Raw genomic sequence first — 20890 nt, 5'->3', positions numbered from 1 at the left:
CCGGCCTTGTGAGACACTAAAGAAACAGCGATACAGGGTGCAGCAGGTATGGACGTTCGTCCAGCGCATTTACAAGTTCAGAAGGCCTGTATATTTTTTCATAAATTACAAACCAGAACTAAAAGTCCTTCTTGAAAAACTGACCAAACCCAGTGGACCTCTAACGTGAACCGCTCTGAGTGCGCTGACAACAGCGTATTCGTGTGTACACAGAACAACTTGTGACTTTCCTACCGGGACGAATGGGGCCTCACGCAACTGCGTAGTTTGCGTGGTGGTTAAAACCGCTACTGGGTGCAAAGGAGGGTCGGCGGGAAAATTAACTAAATTACCTGCCACTGTTTAAAAAATACCCGCCTGTTGGTTAATTTTATACCCTGGATGAGAGTACAAGCTGGCATTATCTTGACAAATGTTCTGGTAGATGAAGGTTTGTTGTGTTTCACAGTCCTTAAGTTTTAAAGTTTTGGATATGAGTCATATCTTTCTCCCAACTGCCGGGTTTAGGCAAAAAGCCAAAATGCATATATATTTTCAATTTTAGTTTTGCTGGCGATAACAAGAGTCTGATCCAGTTCAAATGTGGTGGTCTAATCCATTCTGCTAAATTTTGCTGGATTATATTTCTGGATCAAATAAGGATACATAACTGCGCATGTGCATACATAACATAAATTTAAGTGGTAATTTTTCCTCTGAATTAGGAGGCACTTGAAACTAAAAGTACATGGATGATTATCTGTTTTCTGGTATTTTACCTTAATATGAATTGTTTAGAGTTTAATAGATTATTCTCCAAATGAAATTGTGAGTAATATGATTAATTCAGTATTATACTGACTGACACAAGATTATATATAACGGGGATGTACAACACTGAGTTTGTGCCTCAGTATTGAATTTAATAAATATTATGTGGAAACCATTGTACAGTATTGCTGTGAATAAATACGGCTTCTTTATATTGGTAGCCCTATAATAAATGCAACAAAATATCTGAAATATTCTGAGGATGAAAGCAAAATGCTATAAACAATATTTTGAATTAAAAGTTTTGAATAAAAGTTTGCTGAAAAATGCTTGCTGCATTATTATCAGAGCTGCATAGCAAGATGATCTCTAAAGCTGCGAGGAGAAGAGACATGTGCAAAATGTTTTTCATAATAGTGGTGGTCATTTGAAAAGAAGTTGCTTGCTGTGTGATTAAAATGAGCAGCATGTAGGTAACACCTCTCCTATGGTTCTAATAAAGTGCCCGACGTGGTCTTCTGCTGTTGTGGTCTTTTGACATGTTGTAAATTCTGAGATGCTATTCTGCTCTCTACAATTGTACAGAGTGATTATCTGAGTTACCGTAGCCTTTCTGTCAGCTCAAACCAGTCTGCCCATTCAGAAGTCAGGGCACTGATCAGGGAGTCGGCCATTTCTAGGACTGTCCTAATTGCAAAATTGTTCCAGTGTACTGAAACTTTCTCTCCCTAAAAATCCCCAGAATGCACCAAAAACCAGGGAGCACCATTGCTTACTACGTTCCCTTACTGGACATGTCATCAGTTCTTCAAAAGTCTCTCAAGTCATTAGAGGACAAACGCAAGTGTAAATATATGATGTCAAAGCCTTATTTTCTCTTTAAAATTTGTTTTCTTTTATTCATAATTTTCATAAAAGAAAAACAATCGGTTACACTTTACTTTACAGTGTTCTTGTTACAGTGTAATTACACACATAATTACGGAGTAATATTAATTAAAAACATGCACTACTTACTATAGGTTTATGGTTAGGGATAGGGTTTGGTTTAGGGTTAGTTGCTTTTGATTATGCATAATTTACTGTTATTACTATAGTCATTACATGTAATATGTACAAGGACACTGTAAAATAAAGTGTTACCAAACAATCTTTTAAATATTAAAGTTGTTAAAAAACATAAAAGAAATAAATAAAAAACACTAATTTGTATGTTTCTTTTTTCATTTATATAATTTATATTTATATTTAATAACACTGTACATTTGAATATCAACAACAAAAAATTAATAATTTAAAATGCAATGTTGTTGATTAATACCAGCAGTGTTTAAAAGCACAATGTCATAATCGTATCGCAGGTGATTCAGTCATAATTGTCCCAATGTTCAGTGGATGAACAATATACTGATTCACGAATTAGGGAGCTTGGGAGCTGAGTGAGACACAGATCAATTCCAATTCTATGCTGGTTTTTCAGAAGTGAGCTTGGCTCTGCATGAAAGTTTTATCAACAAGTAATTCATCACCATCATGTTTGTATTTCACACTACAGCTTTGATGGCTAATTCATACCTGTGAATGTTTTGTGCTGGGATTTCTGGAGGTATTCGCTAACCCCAAAGTCGATAGATTTGACTTCCATGGTCTTCGTTTTCACCAACAGGTTTTAAAGTCTTATGTACAGTACCTGTGGAAAACTCCTCACTGACAAAATGTCAACGCTGCTGTGACTGTCTGCTGCATCATTGCCAGCTCCTCCTTGAGGCCGCCTCCGTAGTGGCACACAAAGTTGTGTAAAATCCTTACATGGTGAGAGGCATTCAAGGACAAAGACATACCAGTCTAGGTCATTGTAACACTCGATAAGTTTGATGATTTGGGGGACATTGGGCCTTTGTTCACCGAAATCATCAAATCAACCTCCATAGGAAGGGGTTCGTTTTTATCAGGCTGGATTAAACATGATGGATAGATTATGGTTCTGGGTTTCCCAGGTAAGAATTTAGCACAAAAATTGCATTATTGTGAGCTGTTTTGGCCATGATTACAGTAGGAAAATGTGTGAGACAGAATTATTTTTATGTATGTTTAGGACGTTAAGATAAAATAAATTAAATAAAAAACCTAAAGAGTGCGGTCTGCTTACAAAGCAGAGACATGCCATCACTGGCTTCTTCCAGACATATTTCAGTGCCGCCTGATCGTAAAAAAAAAATAGAAAGATTTTGTTTAAGAATCAGTTACAATTATCATGTGTGTAGAGGTGATATCATCACAATCATTAGTGCTGTACATACAAGTAACTACAGTATTTGTTAAATTAAATAGTTCTAAATAATACAAGAGAACAAGATGGTCAGAAACAAAACCTTCAGGGTATCTGATCTCGGAGTCCCCTTGGAGACCTTCCCAAATTATCCTTCAACCAGCTTTGCCAATTTTATAATGGGTTGACAAAATATGTTAAAAAATAAAGTACAAATCCAAATCAATTTGCAGTATAAAGCCTTAAAGATTGCTTCATTCTTGAGCAAGGACAGATTGTTGAAGTGGATGCCCCATGGTCTCACACAACCATAATCTCCCTTTGTTCCTTTTTTTCATAAGACAATGTCACAAAAAAGACTTTAAAACCTCTGTACCATTCAGCATATATTGTGAGAAGATGCAATTGAGTGTTATTATGGGGCTTGTGGTACCTTTCATCTTTTTTTGTGGATACTTTTTATTGCGTTGCTCTTTGGGTACTTTATACACCTCCACTACTTGTACTCGGGGTGGCGCAGCACAAGCTCCCCCTTCTTGCTGAAAGACCTGCCTTTCTTCCATCTCCCCAATTTTAGGAGACACAGGGTCATGTCTCTCAATGTGAGGAAATTCGTGGAAGGAAGATTTTACGACTCTGTGTTCCTGAGAAGCAATACAATCTGCAGTAGGCAATGAAATCAACAGAAAGTTTGTTTTAATTCAATTAATGACCCATAAATCTGTAAATGAATCTCCTATTCAGCACGTTCTAAAATATTTATTTGATTTTTTTTTTTTTTAGGTCTTCCCTACAAAATACAAATAAGTTTATTGTTAGTTCATGTTAGTTCACAATACATTAACTACTGTTAACATATACAACTTTTAATTTTAAAAATGTATTAGTATATGTTGAAAATAACATTAACCAAGATTCATAAATGCTGTAAAATTATTTTTCACTGTTAGTTCATGTTAACTAATGTAGCTAACTAATATTAACAAATACAACAACTTATTGTAAAGTGTTACCATGTACAGTATATCCAAAAGTTTTCAAACAGAATTTCAGAACTAGCTTCACATTTCTAAGCCATTTTTGCAATGACTTCTAAGCAACAAGTGTATAGGTAATTTTTAACCACAGGTGGAGTTCATCACATTAACTATGGAGCATCCACTAACAGTAAACCAGGAAATGTCCATTTACTCCATGTATTGTTTTATAATTTATTTTGGATATGTTGGTTGAAAAGTGTGTTTTTAATATTAAGTGGGTTTTTACTATTTTATTTAAATATTTGTCAAATATTTTGCTCTTTATTATTCATATATTTTGAAGTCGACTTAAATGTCCCAGTATTTTTGGGAGCCACTATATGTCTAATGTAACAGTAGATGAGACCATGTTGTGTATAAAAAAGATATGTAATTTTTGCACTGTCAAAAGTGAAACAGTTGTTAGTTTAAGGAGCTTTACTTATTTTTATTGATGTAACCTAAGGTTGGTTCATTAACATTAAATCACATTTTTGCATAAAGTATCTAATTTATACACTGCCTGGTCAAAAAAAAAGAAAAAAAAAAAGAAAAAATAAACCATTTGGATTTAAATAAGCAGATACTTAAGAGCCTATGATTGGATCACTATTGCAGTGATTAATATGTTTCAGTTGGCAACAGTTCTTTTAACCCTAACTGATGCAGTGTGTAGCTTCTCTCTTAAACAACCAGACCAATGTTGGAAGACATTGGTCTGCATCAAGCAAAGAAAACTAAGGAGATTGCTGAAATCACTGGAATTGGGTTAAGAGCTGTCCAATGCATTATTGAAATCTGGAAGGATAGTGGTGAAACAATCAGCTTCGCGGAAAAAATCTTGAATGATCATGATCGGAGATCACTAAAACGCTTGGTGAAGTTACAATGTAAAAATTGACAGTAGAACTCACGGCTATATTTAATAGTGAAAGTAAGAGCATTTCCACATGCACAATTTTGAGACTAAACAGCTGTGTGTCCACAAGAAAGCCACTTGTTATTTAGGCTAATCGGAAAAATGACTTGTCGAAACAATGCCACGACGAATGGGCACCATAATCAAAGCTAAAGGCAGTTCAATGAAATTTTTTTTGGCCAGGCAGTGTATGTTATACATTTTTCATTACATGACAAAGTGATGTGATTCTTTTAGCAAAGAAACAACATTTAAATGTTATAACATGATTATGTAATTTAACATCAATGCATATGTCACAGTGGTTTGTATTTAAATCTTTCTGCACATGATCTAAGCTTCTCTGGCTCTTCTCTGAACTCTCTTTTTAATCTCTCTTTAATTTTCCAAATATCCATGTTCTCCTCTTATTTTTCTCCCTCACATGTTTGGAAGGAGAGACACTCATTATTCAACTCATCCAGCATATTGGTGGGAGTTTTGTACTTTTGGAGAGTTGGTGGAATTCACATTAGCACAGCTGTCCTCCGTTTGCCTCATGCGGCAACAAGAAAGACCCATTGTGGTTATTCAAATTAAAATGCATACCACATCAAGCTATGCTATGACAGCACACTTAAATCACAAATTAACCATGGTTTTACTACAGTATATTGTTGTACTATAATAACCATGACTGTTCTAACCATGTTTTTTGGCTGAAATGTCTTGGTTACTCACATACTTTGGTTCCCTCCAAGGAGGAAACAAGACACTGCATCAAAAGTTGACACTATGGGAGCACACTTCAGGGGGCATGACTTTAAAACCCTATGCCATCACGCCAATTTGACTGGCTAGTGAAGCTTGGCGATCTGCCTATGCTGACGTCATCATGAGCATATAAGCATTGCCCAGCGTCACATCATTAGGATTTTCCCACTGAAGGAAAGAGGAGTGCATCTTTCGGTCCCTTAACAGTGAAAAATCAGTAGCTGCGGCACAGCTACGCAGCGTCTTGTTCCCTCCTATTTGGAAACCAAGGTTACATGAGTTACCAAAACATTCCTTTTAAAGAATGTAACTTCGACGCTGCGTCAGAAGCTGACACTATGAGAACTGTATACCATAAAGCCATAGCACTGATGTGCAATGCCTACTAGCTATTACAAGATAGTCAAAAGCATTGCTGTAGCCACCCTTATTGAGAAATAGGAAGGAAATTGGGAACAATAAACCAATGGCTCAATGCCAAGACAGAGACACTAGCCATTCCGGGTAGTGGTCCAATGTCTAAACACACCTTCCTGGTTAACGGGAAGGAGGGGAGCAGAGCAATCACTGGCCAAGGGTTTTGGCAAAATTACACTAGCCAACAGGGTAGTAAAACATTGCACACATGCTCTCATTCACACCAGTGGGAATAGAGAGACCAAGTTTTTAAATATAACACTGATATTAACCAATTGTTCAATCTTGATCAACCCTCTTCCTCTGTGAATATGTGGGAGAAGAGGAAAGATACATGCAGGTTGTAAAACCTGGCAAAGGAAGTCCAACCTGCACCCAGACATATGTCTTCTAGTGACATGCCATTTGCCCATGCCCAGGAGGAGGCCATACTCCTGGTAGAATGAGCTTTTATGCCCATGGGACATTGTATGCCTTGCGAATCATATGCGAGTGCAATAACGTCCTGACCCACGACCCTTTGAGCGGCCTCCAAAGCAAACAAATAGTTGTTCTGATATCCTGAATTGACTAGTTTGGTCAATGTACATGCATTATGCATGCAACCTGAGCCGTAAAAGGAGTTTCCAGCACTTTGGGTGCATAACTCCTATTGGGCTTGATAATGGCCTTTGTCAGGCCTGGTCGGAAATCATGTCTGTCAAGAGGCAGATGTGAACCCTCCCTGACTGATTACATAGTTTATGCGCTAAGGTTGATCTTTTCCCCTACACAGTGGGGTACTGCAGTAGTCCTACTGCTACACCCAGCACTCTCTCACCGGAGGTGGCGAGCAATAAGAGGAGGAGATGGAGGAGGGGTAGACAGGCATTTGTGCCGGTCATGACGGCAGAGATGCCTTCCCCATTCTCCATGGTCACCATCTCTGAGATCCTTGCCCCAGTGGTCTCAGTGATTTTCGCGATTGAGGCCCCTCCGCTCTTTGCTCCAGTGGCCCCTCTGCTCCCTTCTCTGACGGTCTTGGAGATTCCTGCGGTGGCTGCCCCTCCACTCATCATTCCAGCCATCCCCATGACTGAGGCACTTCCGCTCCTTGCTCCAATGGCCCCTCTTCTCCCTTCTCCTGACCTCACCCTTTGAGTCCCCGAGTGCCCTGACCTTGCCCTCTGAGTTCCCAGCAGTTCCACCCTCTTGAGTCCCCAGTGAATCCACCTTCCTATCCCCAGCAGCTCCCATGCTAGTCACTCCAGTCTTCGCTCCCCTGTCAGTCATGCCTGGCCTCGCTCCCTGTCTGTCACACACCAGAGTCCCCAGTTGTTTTGTCAGAGTTCCCTGGACATCAGATCACCAGTAGCCTCCAGCTGATCTGCCTGCTCCATGTGATTTCACCCGGATCTTTGGATCAGGACAAACCTGGAATTTTACACAAATTAAAACTTGAATTAAATTTACACACATTCCTCAATATTATTGTCTCTGATCTACAAGACCAGATTGTCCTGCATCTTGTGTCAATGGATTAGTATTTAATTGCAGTGGTGGGGACTCGTATGTTGTCAGGCAAAATCAGACATGGTCAATTAGAATAGCAATGTCAAATAAAAAATAATTATAATAAATAAAAATAATAAAAAACAAAGTCTAAAACGTACTGATGAACAGCTGCAACTGCCTAAATATTTCTATTTAAAAAAGAAATAAGATGCAGTTTACTGTTATGCAGGGGCTCATGTGAATCTGTGATTTTTTTTAAATAATTTTATTTGAACTGGTTAATTTATATGAACTGTCCAAACGAATCACCCGAACACATACATTTAGAAATGGACTACTGATCCTCGCGTCAGCGTTTGCATTCAAGAATTACATAAGAGGGAAACCCTACTTATGGCAGCAAGTAAACAAACACAGCAGTAACTGTGGAACATTTGGAAATAAAGTGAAGCAAAAGAGAACAAAATCTACAGAAGTCTTCCTCAGACATCATGATATTTCACGTTATTTGCACAAGTGTCGCAGGGCTCATTGTATCTGTTCGCTCGGCTACAGCATGAGCAATACAATGTGACAGAAACCATTAGTGTTTTGTCATCTTACACCACTGCTCATTGTAAAAAGTAGCTTGTTTATGGAGAAGCTACACTATTGTAAATATAGGTGAACTGCTTTCACTATATTGTGCTGTAGCCTATTTTGTAATTAAGTGGAATAATAAACTTTATCATGCAATCAACCATGAATGCTGCCACCCTATGTGACTGTACCGCCTATGATTTTACCTTTAAACAACACAATTGTGGCGACAATAATACGATTAAATATCAATTATATACAGTATAATACCAAATATAAGACCAAATAAGACCAGAGTTTTTTCTATACATTTTTTCCATTTCCCTTGGCATTGTTTTTCCATCATTCGCAGGTTGCGCCTAATGAGAAATACATGAAAAAAAATATTTTATTTTAAAATAGGCCTATGTAAAGTAATTTTTTGTTATTAACAATTTTTATTGATTCCATTCATAAAACAAACAAACACAACAATACAGAATCAATTATATACATTAAACCCCTCCCCCCACCATTCCCCCCCACCCGACACAAACACGCACTACAGTGGTCACCAAATAAACAAAAAACATAAAGGTATACTTTAAAAAAAAAAAAAAAAAACAAGAATGCACATACACATCTAAACTACAAATCACTCTCCACTGCCCCTCCCTGAGAACCCTCCAAAAAAGCCAAGTATCCACCCCACTTCCTGTCAAACAAATCCCATTTTCCCAGCCTTCTATAAATCACCTTCTCGAATGCTGCCACCCTGCCCATCTCCCCGCACTGCTTGCAAAACGAGGGTGCCCCAGCCGACTTCATCACCTGAGGATGATCTGTCTGCCGATCATAACTCCGGCTAGGACCCAACTTTTTAAATGACTATCTCCAGTATTAATGACCGCCCCATCGCCTAAGATACAGAGTCTGGGGCAAAATGAAAATTGAGTGTCCAATACGTCACACATAAAGCTCTGAACCCTCAACCAAAATTCTTGGATCTTAACACATCCCCAAAAAACATGGGTTGTGTCCCTGTCTTCTGATTGGCATCACCAGCAGGTGGGTGTATCTTTAAGGCCAAGCCTATACAATCTAGAGGGGGTCCAATAGAATCGATGTAAAATCTTAAATTGCATTAGACGCACCCTTCCATCTCTAGATGTAGACTTGACGGTTTTTAGAATCCTAGCCCACTCTCCCTCCTCCAATGCCAAGTTTAAATCTTTCTCCTATAATCTCTTGAGAGAAGTTGAAACTCCATCCCCCAGACTCTGAATTAGCAGGGAGTAATACACTGATGCCTTATGAACTTTTCCAAAAGCAGTAAGCACCACTCCCAGAGTATCTGCCGCTTTTGGAGGGGTGTATGCTACTCCCAAAAATAGTACAGAGCAGGTGGCGCAGCTGTAAATATCTAAAGAACTGGGATCTGGGAATCCCAAAATGTTAAACCACAAGGATCTCAACACTCTGCTCTCATATAGGTCACCAAGTGTATTAACCTCCCTCACAATCCACCCTGCCAGCAGAAAGGGGACTTGTTAATACATAATTTGGGGTTCAGCCATAAGCTTGAGGCAACATTTAAATAAATGACAAAAAACATATTTAGGTGACTATGTGACTCCCCCTGAACAGTATGCACCCTTCAAAACCTCAAAAATCCACTGTCCACCAACCATGTATATTTTTGTATTGTATACATTGCAGGTGGGATCTCCATATCTCAGAGTTGGGAACACTTAGAAACTTGAAACCTGCACTTCTGTGCTTACCCTAGCCTCCCCTTTCAATGGTGCAAACTTGAAGTAGTTCAGAGAAAGTAAAAAATTTAGACCAAAAATAAAAAAACTCAAAGTGGTACCGTTTTTTTTTTTTTTTTTTTTTTTTTGACAAAATGTTTGACTTTCTCCAATGTTCTTGATATTCAAAACATGGATACATATACATCTCAGTAGAACACATTTATGTAACTTACAACTCATTAATATGTATAATATACACAAAATATGAGTGTCCACAAACCATGTATTTGGTAGCCATTATATACATTGCAGCTGGGATCTTCCTGTATGACTTAACAAAAACACAGGAAGTCCTAGCTGCAATGTACACAATGGCCGCCAAATACTAGGTTCATGAACATTCAATTTAAATGTATTTAATGAATATTTGTAATAAATGTTATTGATTAAACCACTTGTTTAGCACTCATACTTGGTTTTTGGACGCCATCCCTAAAGGGTCAAATTATGTGTCAAAAGAGGTCAAAGGGTCACGTAACTCTGGACACTGTCTGAAGACACCCCCACGAGACATATATGTCAATTTTGGGACTTTGGAGCTTTCTAAGCACTGTCCACCAAACTAGTATAAAAAAATGAATGGAATACATTGCAGGTGGAAATTTTCTAGAAAGGTCCCACAGGCCCCAAATTTCACACAGTAGTAGCCTGAGGTCTCCCAAAAAACATATTAAGAGGACAAGGCTCTAGAAAAAAGAAAAAGATTTTTGGCCATCTATGCAAGAATCTCTCATACAGCCCTCTTCCACTTATGCCCAGACAGACAGGCCTTTTGAATGATCGGCGTCATCTAGGCTAGGGTTTGAAAATTCAGTCTGGTAGCTTCTAGAGCCCCCAAATGTGGGGGCTCGATCAGTGGCCCCCAGGATTACAAGGATCTAGAATTTCAAGTTCCTGCGACCTTTTGACCCCTCTTTTCTAGACATCCCACTTGCAATGTTACCAATGTAATTTTCATACTTGGTTTTTGGAAGCCGTACCTAAAGCGGCAAATTTTGTGTCAAAAGAGGTCAAAGGGTCACGTAACTCTGGACACTGTCTGAGGACACACCCACAAAACATATATGTCGATTTTGGGACATTTGGAGCTTTCTGAGCTGGTTAATTGAGCACTTCCTGTGTGACTCAGCAAAATGACAGAAAATGCCTGTCTGAAATGGATTTACATGTCATATTATTCATGAAACACATTGAATAGCCCTAAGGGCATACAGTTTAACACATTAATCTACCTAACAAGTCAAAAAAGTGAATAATATGCTTAAAAACTGAGTGTCCACAGACCATGTATTTGGCGGCCATTACATACATTGCAGGTGGGATCTTCCTGCATGACAGAGTGAAAACACCCTTAAATATGGATCAAGCACCCAGGGCCTCCAAACTCTAGGACGTGATTTGGGGGCCCCTGACGGTCGAGGATCTCAACGTTCAAGGTCCTATGACCTTTTGACCCCTCTTTTCTAGACATCCCACTTGCAATGTTACAAATGTAATTTTCATACTTGGTTTTTGGATGCCTTCCCTAAAGGGTCAAATTTAGGATCAAAAGAGGTCAAAGGGTCACGTAACTCTGGACACTATCTGAGGACACCCCCACGAGAAATGTCGATTTTGGGATGTTTGGAGCTTTCTGAGCACCATCCACCAAACCAGTATTATAATGAATGGAATATATTGCACATGGGATGTGCCCCCTTATGGCACCCAGAGGTCCCAGAGACCCCAAATTCGACTGGGTGGCACCCTGAGGGCCCCTCGATAAGATACTAGGAGGGCAAATGATTCCAGTGACTTTTTGGTTGACTGTCAAAAAATGCATTTAAAGGGCACTCGGTGGGCACAGCGGGCACCCATCTTGTGCCCCGAGGCAAATTCGAGTTAAAAAGAGCAACAATATGCCAAGTGCCACGAAGGTCCATAAAATTACTCGGGATGACCTTGTGGGATGCCCGGGTACTGCCTGGTACCAATCGTGGTGATGTATGACATCAGGGGGCACTCTGGGGCCAAAGGCATGTAAAAGCACTTTTTACTGGGTAAGGGGCCAAATACTGTGTCTTTGGATGTGAGGAAGACTACGAAGGATGAATACTGGGTAAGTGGGCACTATATAGGATTCGTGGACATGAGGAAGAGTTTGGGGAGACTATAGGGTAAGGGGACACAATACTAGCCCTGTGGACACTTAATAAGGGAACTATGTCCCCATGGATGATACATGGAAAGGGGGATGCCCGGGGTAGAGTGCAAAGCCCCCTACAGGTGTGTATACAGAGAGTTTGGGCCCTGACAAGGCGAGAACATCCAATTTGTCATATAGCTACTAGGCAAATGGGATCCAAAATCGCAATACGATCCCTCGCACCATGTATGTGCCCAATGGCAATGTATTTGAGTGGCCGTTTGTCCATAAACCATGTACATGCCCTTACCCCGCTAAGGGAGAAGGACATTCGCATCCTCAACTATTGGTGCTCCCTGTCCGAGACTCCCCTTGGCACGGATACCTTGGCGCACAGCTGGCCTCGGGGGCTGTGCAAGTACGTGTTTCCCCCAGTGAGCCTCGTTACACAGACATTGTGCAAAGTCAGGGAGGATGGGCAGCAAGTCCTGATGGTTGTGCAGTACTGGCCCAACTGGACTTGGTTCTCAGACCTGATGCTCCTGGCAGTAGCCCCTCCCTAGCACATTCCCCTGAGGCAGGACCTTCCCCCTCAGGGTCAGGGCACGCTCTGGCACCCGTGGCCAGACCTGCTCCTGGACGGGACACGGAAGACCTAGCAGGCCTTACGCCAGCGGTGATAGGTACGATCACTCAGGCCAGAGCCCCCTCCATGAGGTGGCTGTACGTTCTGAAGTGGTGTCTCTTCGCAAATTGGTGTTCTTCCCGCAGGGAAGATCCACAGAGATGCACAGTCAGGTCTGTGTTGTCCTTCCTACAGGAGGGGCTGGAGAGACGGCTGTCTCCCTCCACCCTGAAGGAGTATGTGGCTGCTATAGCAGCGTATCATGATACACTGTATGGGAGACCCTTAAGGCAGCACGACCTGATCACCAGGTTCCTCAAAGGCGTGAGGAGATTGAATCCCCCAAGGCCGCACCTGATTCCCTCTTGGGATCTCTCTGTGGTCCTACCTGCCCTACAGAGAACCCCCTTTGGGCCCCTGGAGCAGGCCAAGCTCAGCACTTTGTCACTGAAGACAGCCCTCCTGGTGGTTCTCACTTCTGTCAAGAGGGTTGGGACCTGCAGGTGCTCTCTGTCACCAGCGAATGCCTGGAGATTGGACCGGCACACTCTCTCGTGATCTTGAGACCCCGGCCCAAAGTTCCCACCACTCCCTTTTAGGATCAGGTGGTGAACCTGCAAGCGCTTCCTTCAGAGGAGGAAGACCTGGCCTTGTCGTTGCTGTGTCCAGATCGCGCCCTGCGCATCTATCTGGACTGCACACAGAGCTTTAGATGCTCAGAGCAGCTCTTTGTCTGTTTTGGAGGGCAGCAGAAGGGGAAAGCTGTCTCCAAACAGTGGCTGGCCCATTGGATTGTGGATGCCATTTCTCTGGCTTACCAATCACAAGACTGCCATGCCCTTTGGGAGTCCGGGTGCACTCCACTAGAGGTGTTGTGTCCTCCTGGGCACTGGCGAGGTGCGCCTCTCTAACAGACATATGCAGAGCAGCGTGTTCAGCTACACCCAATACCTTTGCAATAGAACCAGTTTCGACCCGAGTGTTACAGGGTAACAACAGCAAGCCGGGCAGCTGGTCGGGTGTATTGCTTGCATTTACACCTTTCCCCTTTCAAGGTGATAATGTGCACTATCTTGTCCACAACAGTTCCCCACAACTGATGAACACTGGACACCTCTTTAATTTCTTAAGCACTATTCGGTGATGAACTCAGCGGAGGAGTAACGCCACCAGGCCCAGTACTTGTGGTATACCCCTTTTCAGGTGAGCCCGCGTACTTTAGTATCTGTTCTCAATTTGTCCGGGAACATCAGTTCAAAAGTGACCTTCCATTGATGTAAGTGTTTCTTGCATTCCTTGAATCTATCATGTTTCTCTCTTGTCGAATTCACAAAGTCTGGTAACAAGAAAATGCTGTGGTTCTTACAAGAAAACCTTCCTTTACTCCTCGCCTTGCATAACACGAGATCTTTATCAGATGATCTCAGAAATTTGGCCAGAATTGATCGTGGCCTGTCTCACTCAGCGTATCGCCGAGCCGTGACACTGTAAGCTCGCTCGATTTCCATCTTATGGCCTGTTATGTCAAGCAGATTCAAAAAGAGCCCATCCAGGAATTCCACCATATTCTGACCCTCTGCTCCATCAGTAATTCCAAAAATGCGGACGTTATTCCGCCGGTTACGATTCTCCATGTCCTCCAGCTTCTCCCATATGCGCTCCAAATCTGCCTTGGTCGCTAGCGGATTAGCAGCTAATTCCCTCTCCGATGACTCCAGATAATCAATCCATTTCTTGACATCCGCCACTCTTGTAATCATCTCAGTGAATTTCGTCTCCATGGCCATGATCGATCGATGTATTGCAGCAAGATCCTCCAAGTCAGCAATGACCTTCGTCAGCATTGCCGAAACGTTCAATAATTCTCGCCGAATTTCTTTCACTTCTCTGGTCAAATCGCTTGGGCCTCCTAGAACAGTTATGGATCAGGGTGTATTGAATCTCACCGGTTTATGACACAAAAAGTATCAAAACTAGCAAAGTGCGCAGAGCTCGCACTTCACACGTCCGAACCTCGCATGGCGTCACGTGACTCCCCCATCTAAATAATTAGTAATTATTTAAATCAATTTATAATCTCACACCGAAAAATTTCTGCAAACATAAAGAAAAATGGCACTTTTTGATAACATATTCATATTAGCAGGTGATTCAGTTTTTTAATAAACTTTCATTATCATATTTTTATTGTTGACCTCATTGATCATCAGTATTATTCTATATATTAAGGACTTATATTACGATGCCATAATTCAAGGAGAAATACTATATGTTTTTTAATGTTAACCCTTTTGCTTCCAAGAAGTGTTAGGACCCCGGGCTGAACAGCCCAGTTATGTCTTCTTTCTGTCTTCATGTTTTCCCCATCCCTCTTTTGTGATTTTGTTTCTGTTTTGTTGTGCCATGTGCTGACAGTGATCATGGGGTTTCCCTGCAGGGGCAATCTTCCTGATCGCTTGCCGGCCTCATTAGCCACACCTATTCCTCATTTTTCTTGATTGGTTTCCACCCTGTTTATTCTCCCTCTGTTTGCTGTCCTGTGCCAGATTGTTTTTTTGCCATTGTACTCACACTCTCCTGCTTTTTTGTTCCAGTCAGTTCCTGTTGACTGCATTATCCCTGGTTCCAGTTGGTTCCTGTTTGTTTTGTCCTGCTGACTGCTCTTCTTCCTGCCCCTTGCCAGTGTTTGTATGGCCTGGTTTTCCTGCCCTACAAGTTCTTTATTTTCTGCCTGCCACCAACCATGAGTAAGCCAGCCACTTGCTTGATTTAGTCTACCAATCAATCTCTGTTTTTGGCCTAACCTGTCTCTGACTCCTGAGCGAGCAGCTCCCAGTCTGACTTTACCTGCACAGGCCTTGGTGATCCTGATTCAGAGATCTGCTGCCCACTCCCCCTTGGATATCAGTCCCTGACCCCTGGGTTTAACACCTCTGCCCTGTCTACCCTCACCCTGCCCGGTGACTGTGGAGTGCATCTGCCTTCCTTGCCTGTCTCTGAAAATGTCCACCTGGTCCATGGACTGTGAGTGCCCTCGATCCCTGCAGACTGCTTTATTGCTGCTCTTGATTTAATAAACTGGTTGTTTTCTGTTAACCTCTGTTTGAGTCCTCCATACCTCTCTAGGCACTGACAAGAAGTCCACAAGAAAAACACTTAACATGGCTTAACTATTCTCTTTGAAGAAAACAAAAACTTCACACTTTCCTTTTAGTTGTGTCACTGCTTTGTTTGTAGACAGTATTCTTATTCCAACCAAGACCACTGTATTGGTATGTTAAGTATTTTATTTAAGAGTTAAGTTTTTCTATGGGAAAAAGCTAGACGTAATGCTTTGCGATTAGATTATGGCTCTTCAGTAAAAAATATTATCTTTATCCTTGAATTTCAGTGTTGTTTTGGCAGTAAATTGTGCCACAACAAGTATAATTAGACAAGTAATTAGAGATATACAAATAATTAGATAGTATAATACAATTTGCTTTCTACCTGGTCATAGTTTTAAGTACATTAAACCACGTTTATAGAAATGTCCTTTGAACTCAGGGCTGTTTCTGAGCATATGGGGGCCCTAAGAGAATTCCTACTTGGAGAATTTTACGGTGATAATATAAAAGTGACCACATTTTAAGGCGATCTGTGTTTGTTCAAAGAATGAAATGTGACTGCCCTCTACTGATCACGTCTCTGCTGCACTGCCTAATGTCGTGTCACACTGCATGAAATCACATAATCAGTTTCCCTTTGATGCGCATTCTCAGAGGCTGCATCTGTAGTCGTGATCGACTGTGCTCAGTGTGTGGCAGCTGGTGGCTGAACGCCAACACCCATTAGCTACATTTTCACTCACTTTTGTGAACATGTTTTTGCCTTGTGCAGCCGCTACGAGGTCTGTCAGTCATGCTGGGGCATGGCAGACTTCTAGCATACCATCAACAGCAAAATCTGAAAAAGTGTTCTCGTTCCTGGCATACAAAAGCAGGGAAAGTGAGAGCATTTTCCTGGGAATGGGGAAGAAACCACTCCACAGGGTCCATCCAGTATACATGCCTCCAACAAGGTCTAAGCTCTTGTTGTGACATGGCAGTTCTCTGGCATGGCATTAACACAGTAAAAACAGGCATTGAAATTACCTGTGTCATGCCAAAACTCGTTCCCGTCTTACAACAGTGGAGAAACCAGTGGGCTGCTTAGGCGACAAATAAAATCTCTGTTTTATGACATTTTCTGGCATGGCGTTAACAACAGTAAAAACAGGCATTAAAATTATGCTCCATGCTCCGGCTTATATACTCACAATAACATCAGCAAAAGTGAAGCAACAAGCTTCACAAGCCAATCAACTTGGCGTGATGGTATAGGATTTCAAAGTCACACCCCCTGAAGGGTGCTCCCATAGCATCAGCTTCTAACGCAGTGTCGAAGTTTCCTCCTTAAAAAGGGAACCATGGTTTTACAATATTAATATTGTAGTAACCATGACTCTAGTAACCATATTTTTTAGTGGAAACTATAGTTTTACTTTAGTAATATAGTAATTACCATGACTGTAGTAACAAAAGTTGAACTTTTTGCAAAGAAGGAGCGACACAATGCAGCGATACCAAAAGCACTGAAGTGAAGGCAAGAAGTGGCTAGTTATAGACATATTCATATAGTTGAAAAATTATGCATGGAAAACTGTAACAGAATCTTGCTCATCAAATGATTCATTATGACTTGCTGCTATTTTAATCGAAATGTTTTCCCATGCAGATTGTTCATTTCAATCATTAAGAAAACTGATTCCTTGTCAAATGAAAATGACATTGTAATTTTAAAAGCAATACTCATTTGTAATCAAATTCAAAGATATGGCCAGTTGTGAAGTCCACCAATAAGGTTAGAGTTGACAACATTACAGCAACTAGTGACTTAAAGCGATAAAAACGCATGGATGTGAATGAGTTTTGTGTAAGTTTCTCAGGGAATGGAAAGGGTTCCCAAACTTTTGATAACTTTGTACCTTTTTTCAGATCTACTCACAGATACTGGCCAATTTAAACAGGCCAATTCTCTCCTGTTTTTTTTATGCCATTCATTCAAAGACACAAGACATATTATCATTTAAACACTAGATGGCAGTATTACCCAGTTTAGTGTGATCAACGGTGTAGTGTTTTTATGCTCTAGAATGTTACAAGTTTATACGTGGAGACGGGGCAAATGGTCACACTTTTTATTACGGTGAATATTTCTTAGGGTATGCTTTCTGATTTCTGAATAGATGCATACCTTACAGTCTTGCCTACAAAAACATTTCCAACGTTATTGCCCAGGAAAAATATAGTTCAGTAGCACACATTAAAAGTTAGTGACTGCGAGTCAAGGTCAGTCTCTAAAAAAACATCAGATAATTTAACATGCAAAGGTTACTTCAGGTCTAAATTCACTGGACAAATTTAATCGGGTCTAGTGATAAAGCTGCACCAAGGAGGACCTATATAACATACAGGGCCCTATTCTATTGTTGCTCATTGACCCCACCCATGAGTTTGACTTTACTTTGCTTAAATGAGTTCACATTTACTATATAGTGTGCTGTTCAGAATTGTTCATAATAATTGTTCATAATCAACATTTATTAACTCTTTTTTTTTTTTTTTTTTTTTTTTTGACTAGACTATATAGTAAATGTTAACTAATTTAAGCAAAGTGACATCAGTTCTGCAAATGCAGGAACTGAATTTAGACTTTGCGCTGAGTTAAGACGTGATATTGAAATGTCTTTTAAATGAGGAAAATAGCAAATTGTGCTTTGTGCCACTAAATTTACATTCAATACACCCACAGTAGCGCAAACACTCCCACACATGGCCATTTGCACTTTGCACTGGCACGAAAATTGCACTTAGAATTAACCACTGGATAAAATGATTTGCACGGTTGTGGCACTGCGCTTTGCACGCTCGTGAAAACAGAGCCCACAGTATGTCTGAAAACTTTTTTGAAAATAATTACGTACACTCAGATGTATTCAAAGTGTAAGGAAAATGTATTATAAATCAGTATATATTATTACTATATATTACCTTTTATTTAATGGTTACACCACTTGATATTTTTTAAGTCAGTAAAGGGCCAATGATGAGATGCTTATTTTTATTTTATTTCTTTTGTCCAGATCTAAATTATAATAATAAAAAAAAATTAATAAAAAAAGACATGCACATTTACAAATGCAATGCACACAAAACATAAATAAATACTTTTATGCACCTCTTCTGTGATTAATATATTTTCAATTACTGAGTTCAAAGTCAGTTTGATATTATTTTCTGGGTCTTAAAGTCGAAAAATGTCATGTGGTGTAACCGTCAGGAGACAATAAAAAAATCTGTCTTAAAAACTTGAAAAATATGTTTGAAAACTATTTTGAAATGAATAATAAAGATGCAAGGAAAGGCCAATGCTTTTAATAACCGGTCCATTAAACCTCAAAAACTCTTAGTTTTTAGATTGACTCTCCAACACTACGCGGTGTTTTGCTGTAGGTGGCGCAACAAGGCATGAATTTAAGACAGGGGGAACATCCGTCGCCTCCCATAGCCCAAAGGTTTTAACACAGGCAGGTGTGATGTTGAGCTGCGCTCACTGAATGTGGTTAAAGAAGCATCAAAGCGGGAGCGCGTTTTGGGACGCCACGCTGGAGGGGTGCGCCTGACTTTACAAGCACAGTTTTCGCCAATTCCTCATGTGCTCAGACTTTCACTTCCGAACTCGCTGAACACTTTTACTCTTTCGAGATTCTCTCTGTGCACTGTCTTTTGGAAAGTGGACATGAATTTTACATTCAACCAAACGGACAGTGGGATTTTCTCCAACCGGACTGAGGATATCCTGTTGTGCTGTAACTTATCGTCGGTGGTGACGGATAACGGCTTCACGGCGGCCGCACCGGACGAGAGAAGTCTCTTCATCATGAGAATAGTTCAGATCGCGGTGATGTGCGTCCTCTCCCTCACCGTAGTCTTCGGGATCTTTTTCCTGGGCTGTAACTTGCTTATCAAGTCGGAGGGAATGATTAACTTTTTGGTAACGGAGCGGAGACCCTCCAAAGAGGTAGAAACGGTCATCGTGGGCGCGTACTAGAAATGATGAGGATTATCTACTGCCAAAACAGAAACTTGACCGGTCTATGCACCTCCTGATGGACATATTTGATGGCCTCTTTACAAAAAGTACACAGTGTTATTTGGCTTGGGCTGAACTATGTGGAGATCAACTGAACGCACTGTCTGCTGTTTGCGCACACGCCTTTTCACCTTCTTCATTTATGGATGAACCACCCAAATCCCATATGAACATACGTGATGTAGTCTCGCAAATTTCATTGAAAATGTTTCTGTGCGCAAACGCAGAGGAGATTGTTTTTGTAATGTTATGGACCTGTAAAGCACAATGTGAGCACTGCACTGATTATTTGTTGTTTAGTAAGTTTAAGCTGTCATGTTTAATACAATAAATTCATATTTCCAATAAAATCTTTTTTCTCTCATATTTTCAATATGTAGGCTAATCTAAACTTTACCCTTCTTTACAGGAATGCTGTGTGACGTGAATACATAACATAGGTAACAACATGGTAACATGTTTTATTCAAAATATGACTTTAATAAACTAAATTATGGTTAAACTAATGAATATCAGTTTAGACCACGTATAAATAGATCCTTAAGGTACAGTAACAGCTTAATCTTTTTATAGTGTATACTGTTTTTAAATACATAGAGTAGGCCTATTCTGAAAAAGCATAATTAAATATGATGAATTTGCCTTCTGGAAATTTCTGTCTGTATGTAGATTGAAGCATTTTCTGAGGAACATTTCATGTCCCACATACTGCTGGGGAAAAGGGAACGCTGCATTTAGCGTAGTGTATACAAAATCATGTCATTTTCTGTATCTATTTTTTATTATATTATTGTATAATATTATATAGAAATTATATTTTTTATATTGGACTGAGAAGAAAACTGACTGACCAATTACATGAGCTTTTTGTCATGTTTCCAGAGTCACTGCAGCTGTACAATCCAGTGCGTTGGTGGCTGGCAAACTGGCAAACATCTGAATTGAACTGTAGATGTTGATTTACACTCCCCCTA

The 20890-nt window shown here is 40.4% G+C and overlaps 1 protein-coding gene across 1 annotated transcript; it reads left to right on the top strand.

Moving 5' to 3' along the window:
* Nucleotides 1-19562: 19562 nt before the first annotated feature.
* On the top strand, nucleotides 19563-19874 carry LOC127447310 (protein reprimo A-like). The gene has a single exon (XM_051709096.1). The coding sequence runs from the start codon at nucleotides 19563-19565 to the stop codon at nucleotides 19872-19874; it is 312 nt and encodes a 103-aa protein (XP_051565056.1).
* The last annotated feature ends 1016 nt before the right edge of the window (nucleotides 19875-20890 follow it).

Source organism: Myxocyprinus asiaticus, chromosome 10 (assembly GCF_019703515.2).
Source record: "Myxocyprinus asiaticus isolate MX2 ecotype Aquarium Trade chromosome 10, UBuf_Myxa_2, whole genome shotgun sequence".
NCBI classification, from domain to species: Eukaryota; Metazoa; Chordata; class Actinopteri; order Cypriniformes; family Catostomidae; genus Myxocyprinus; species Myxocyprinus asiaticus.
This window is presented reverse-complemented; position numbering and strand designations above follow the sequence as displayed.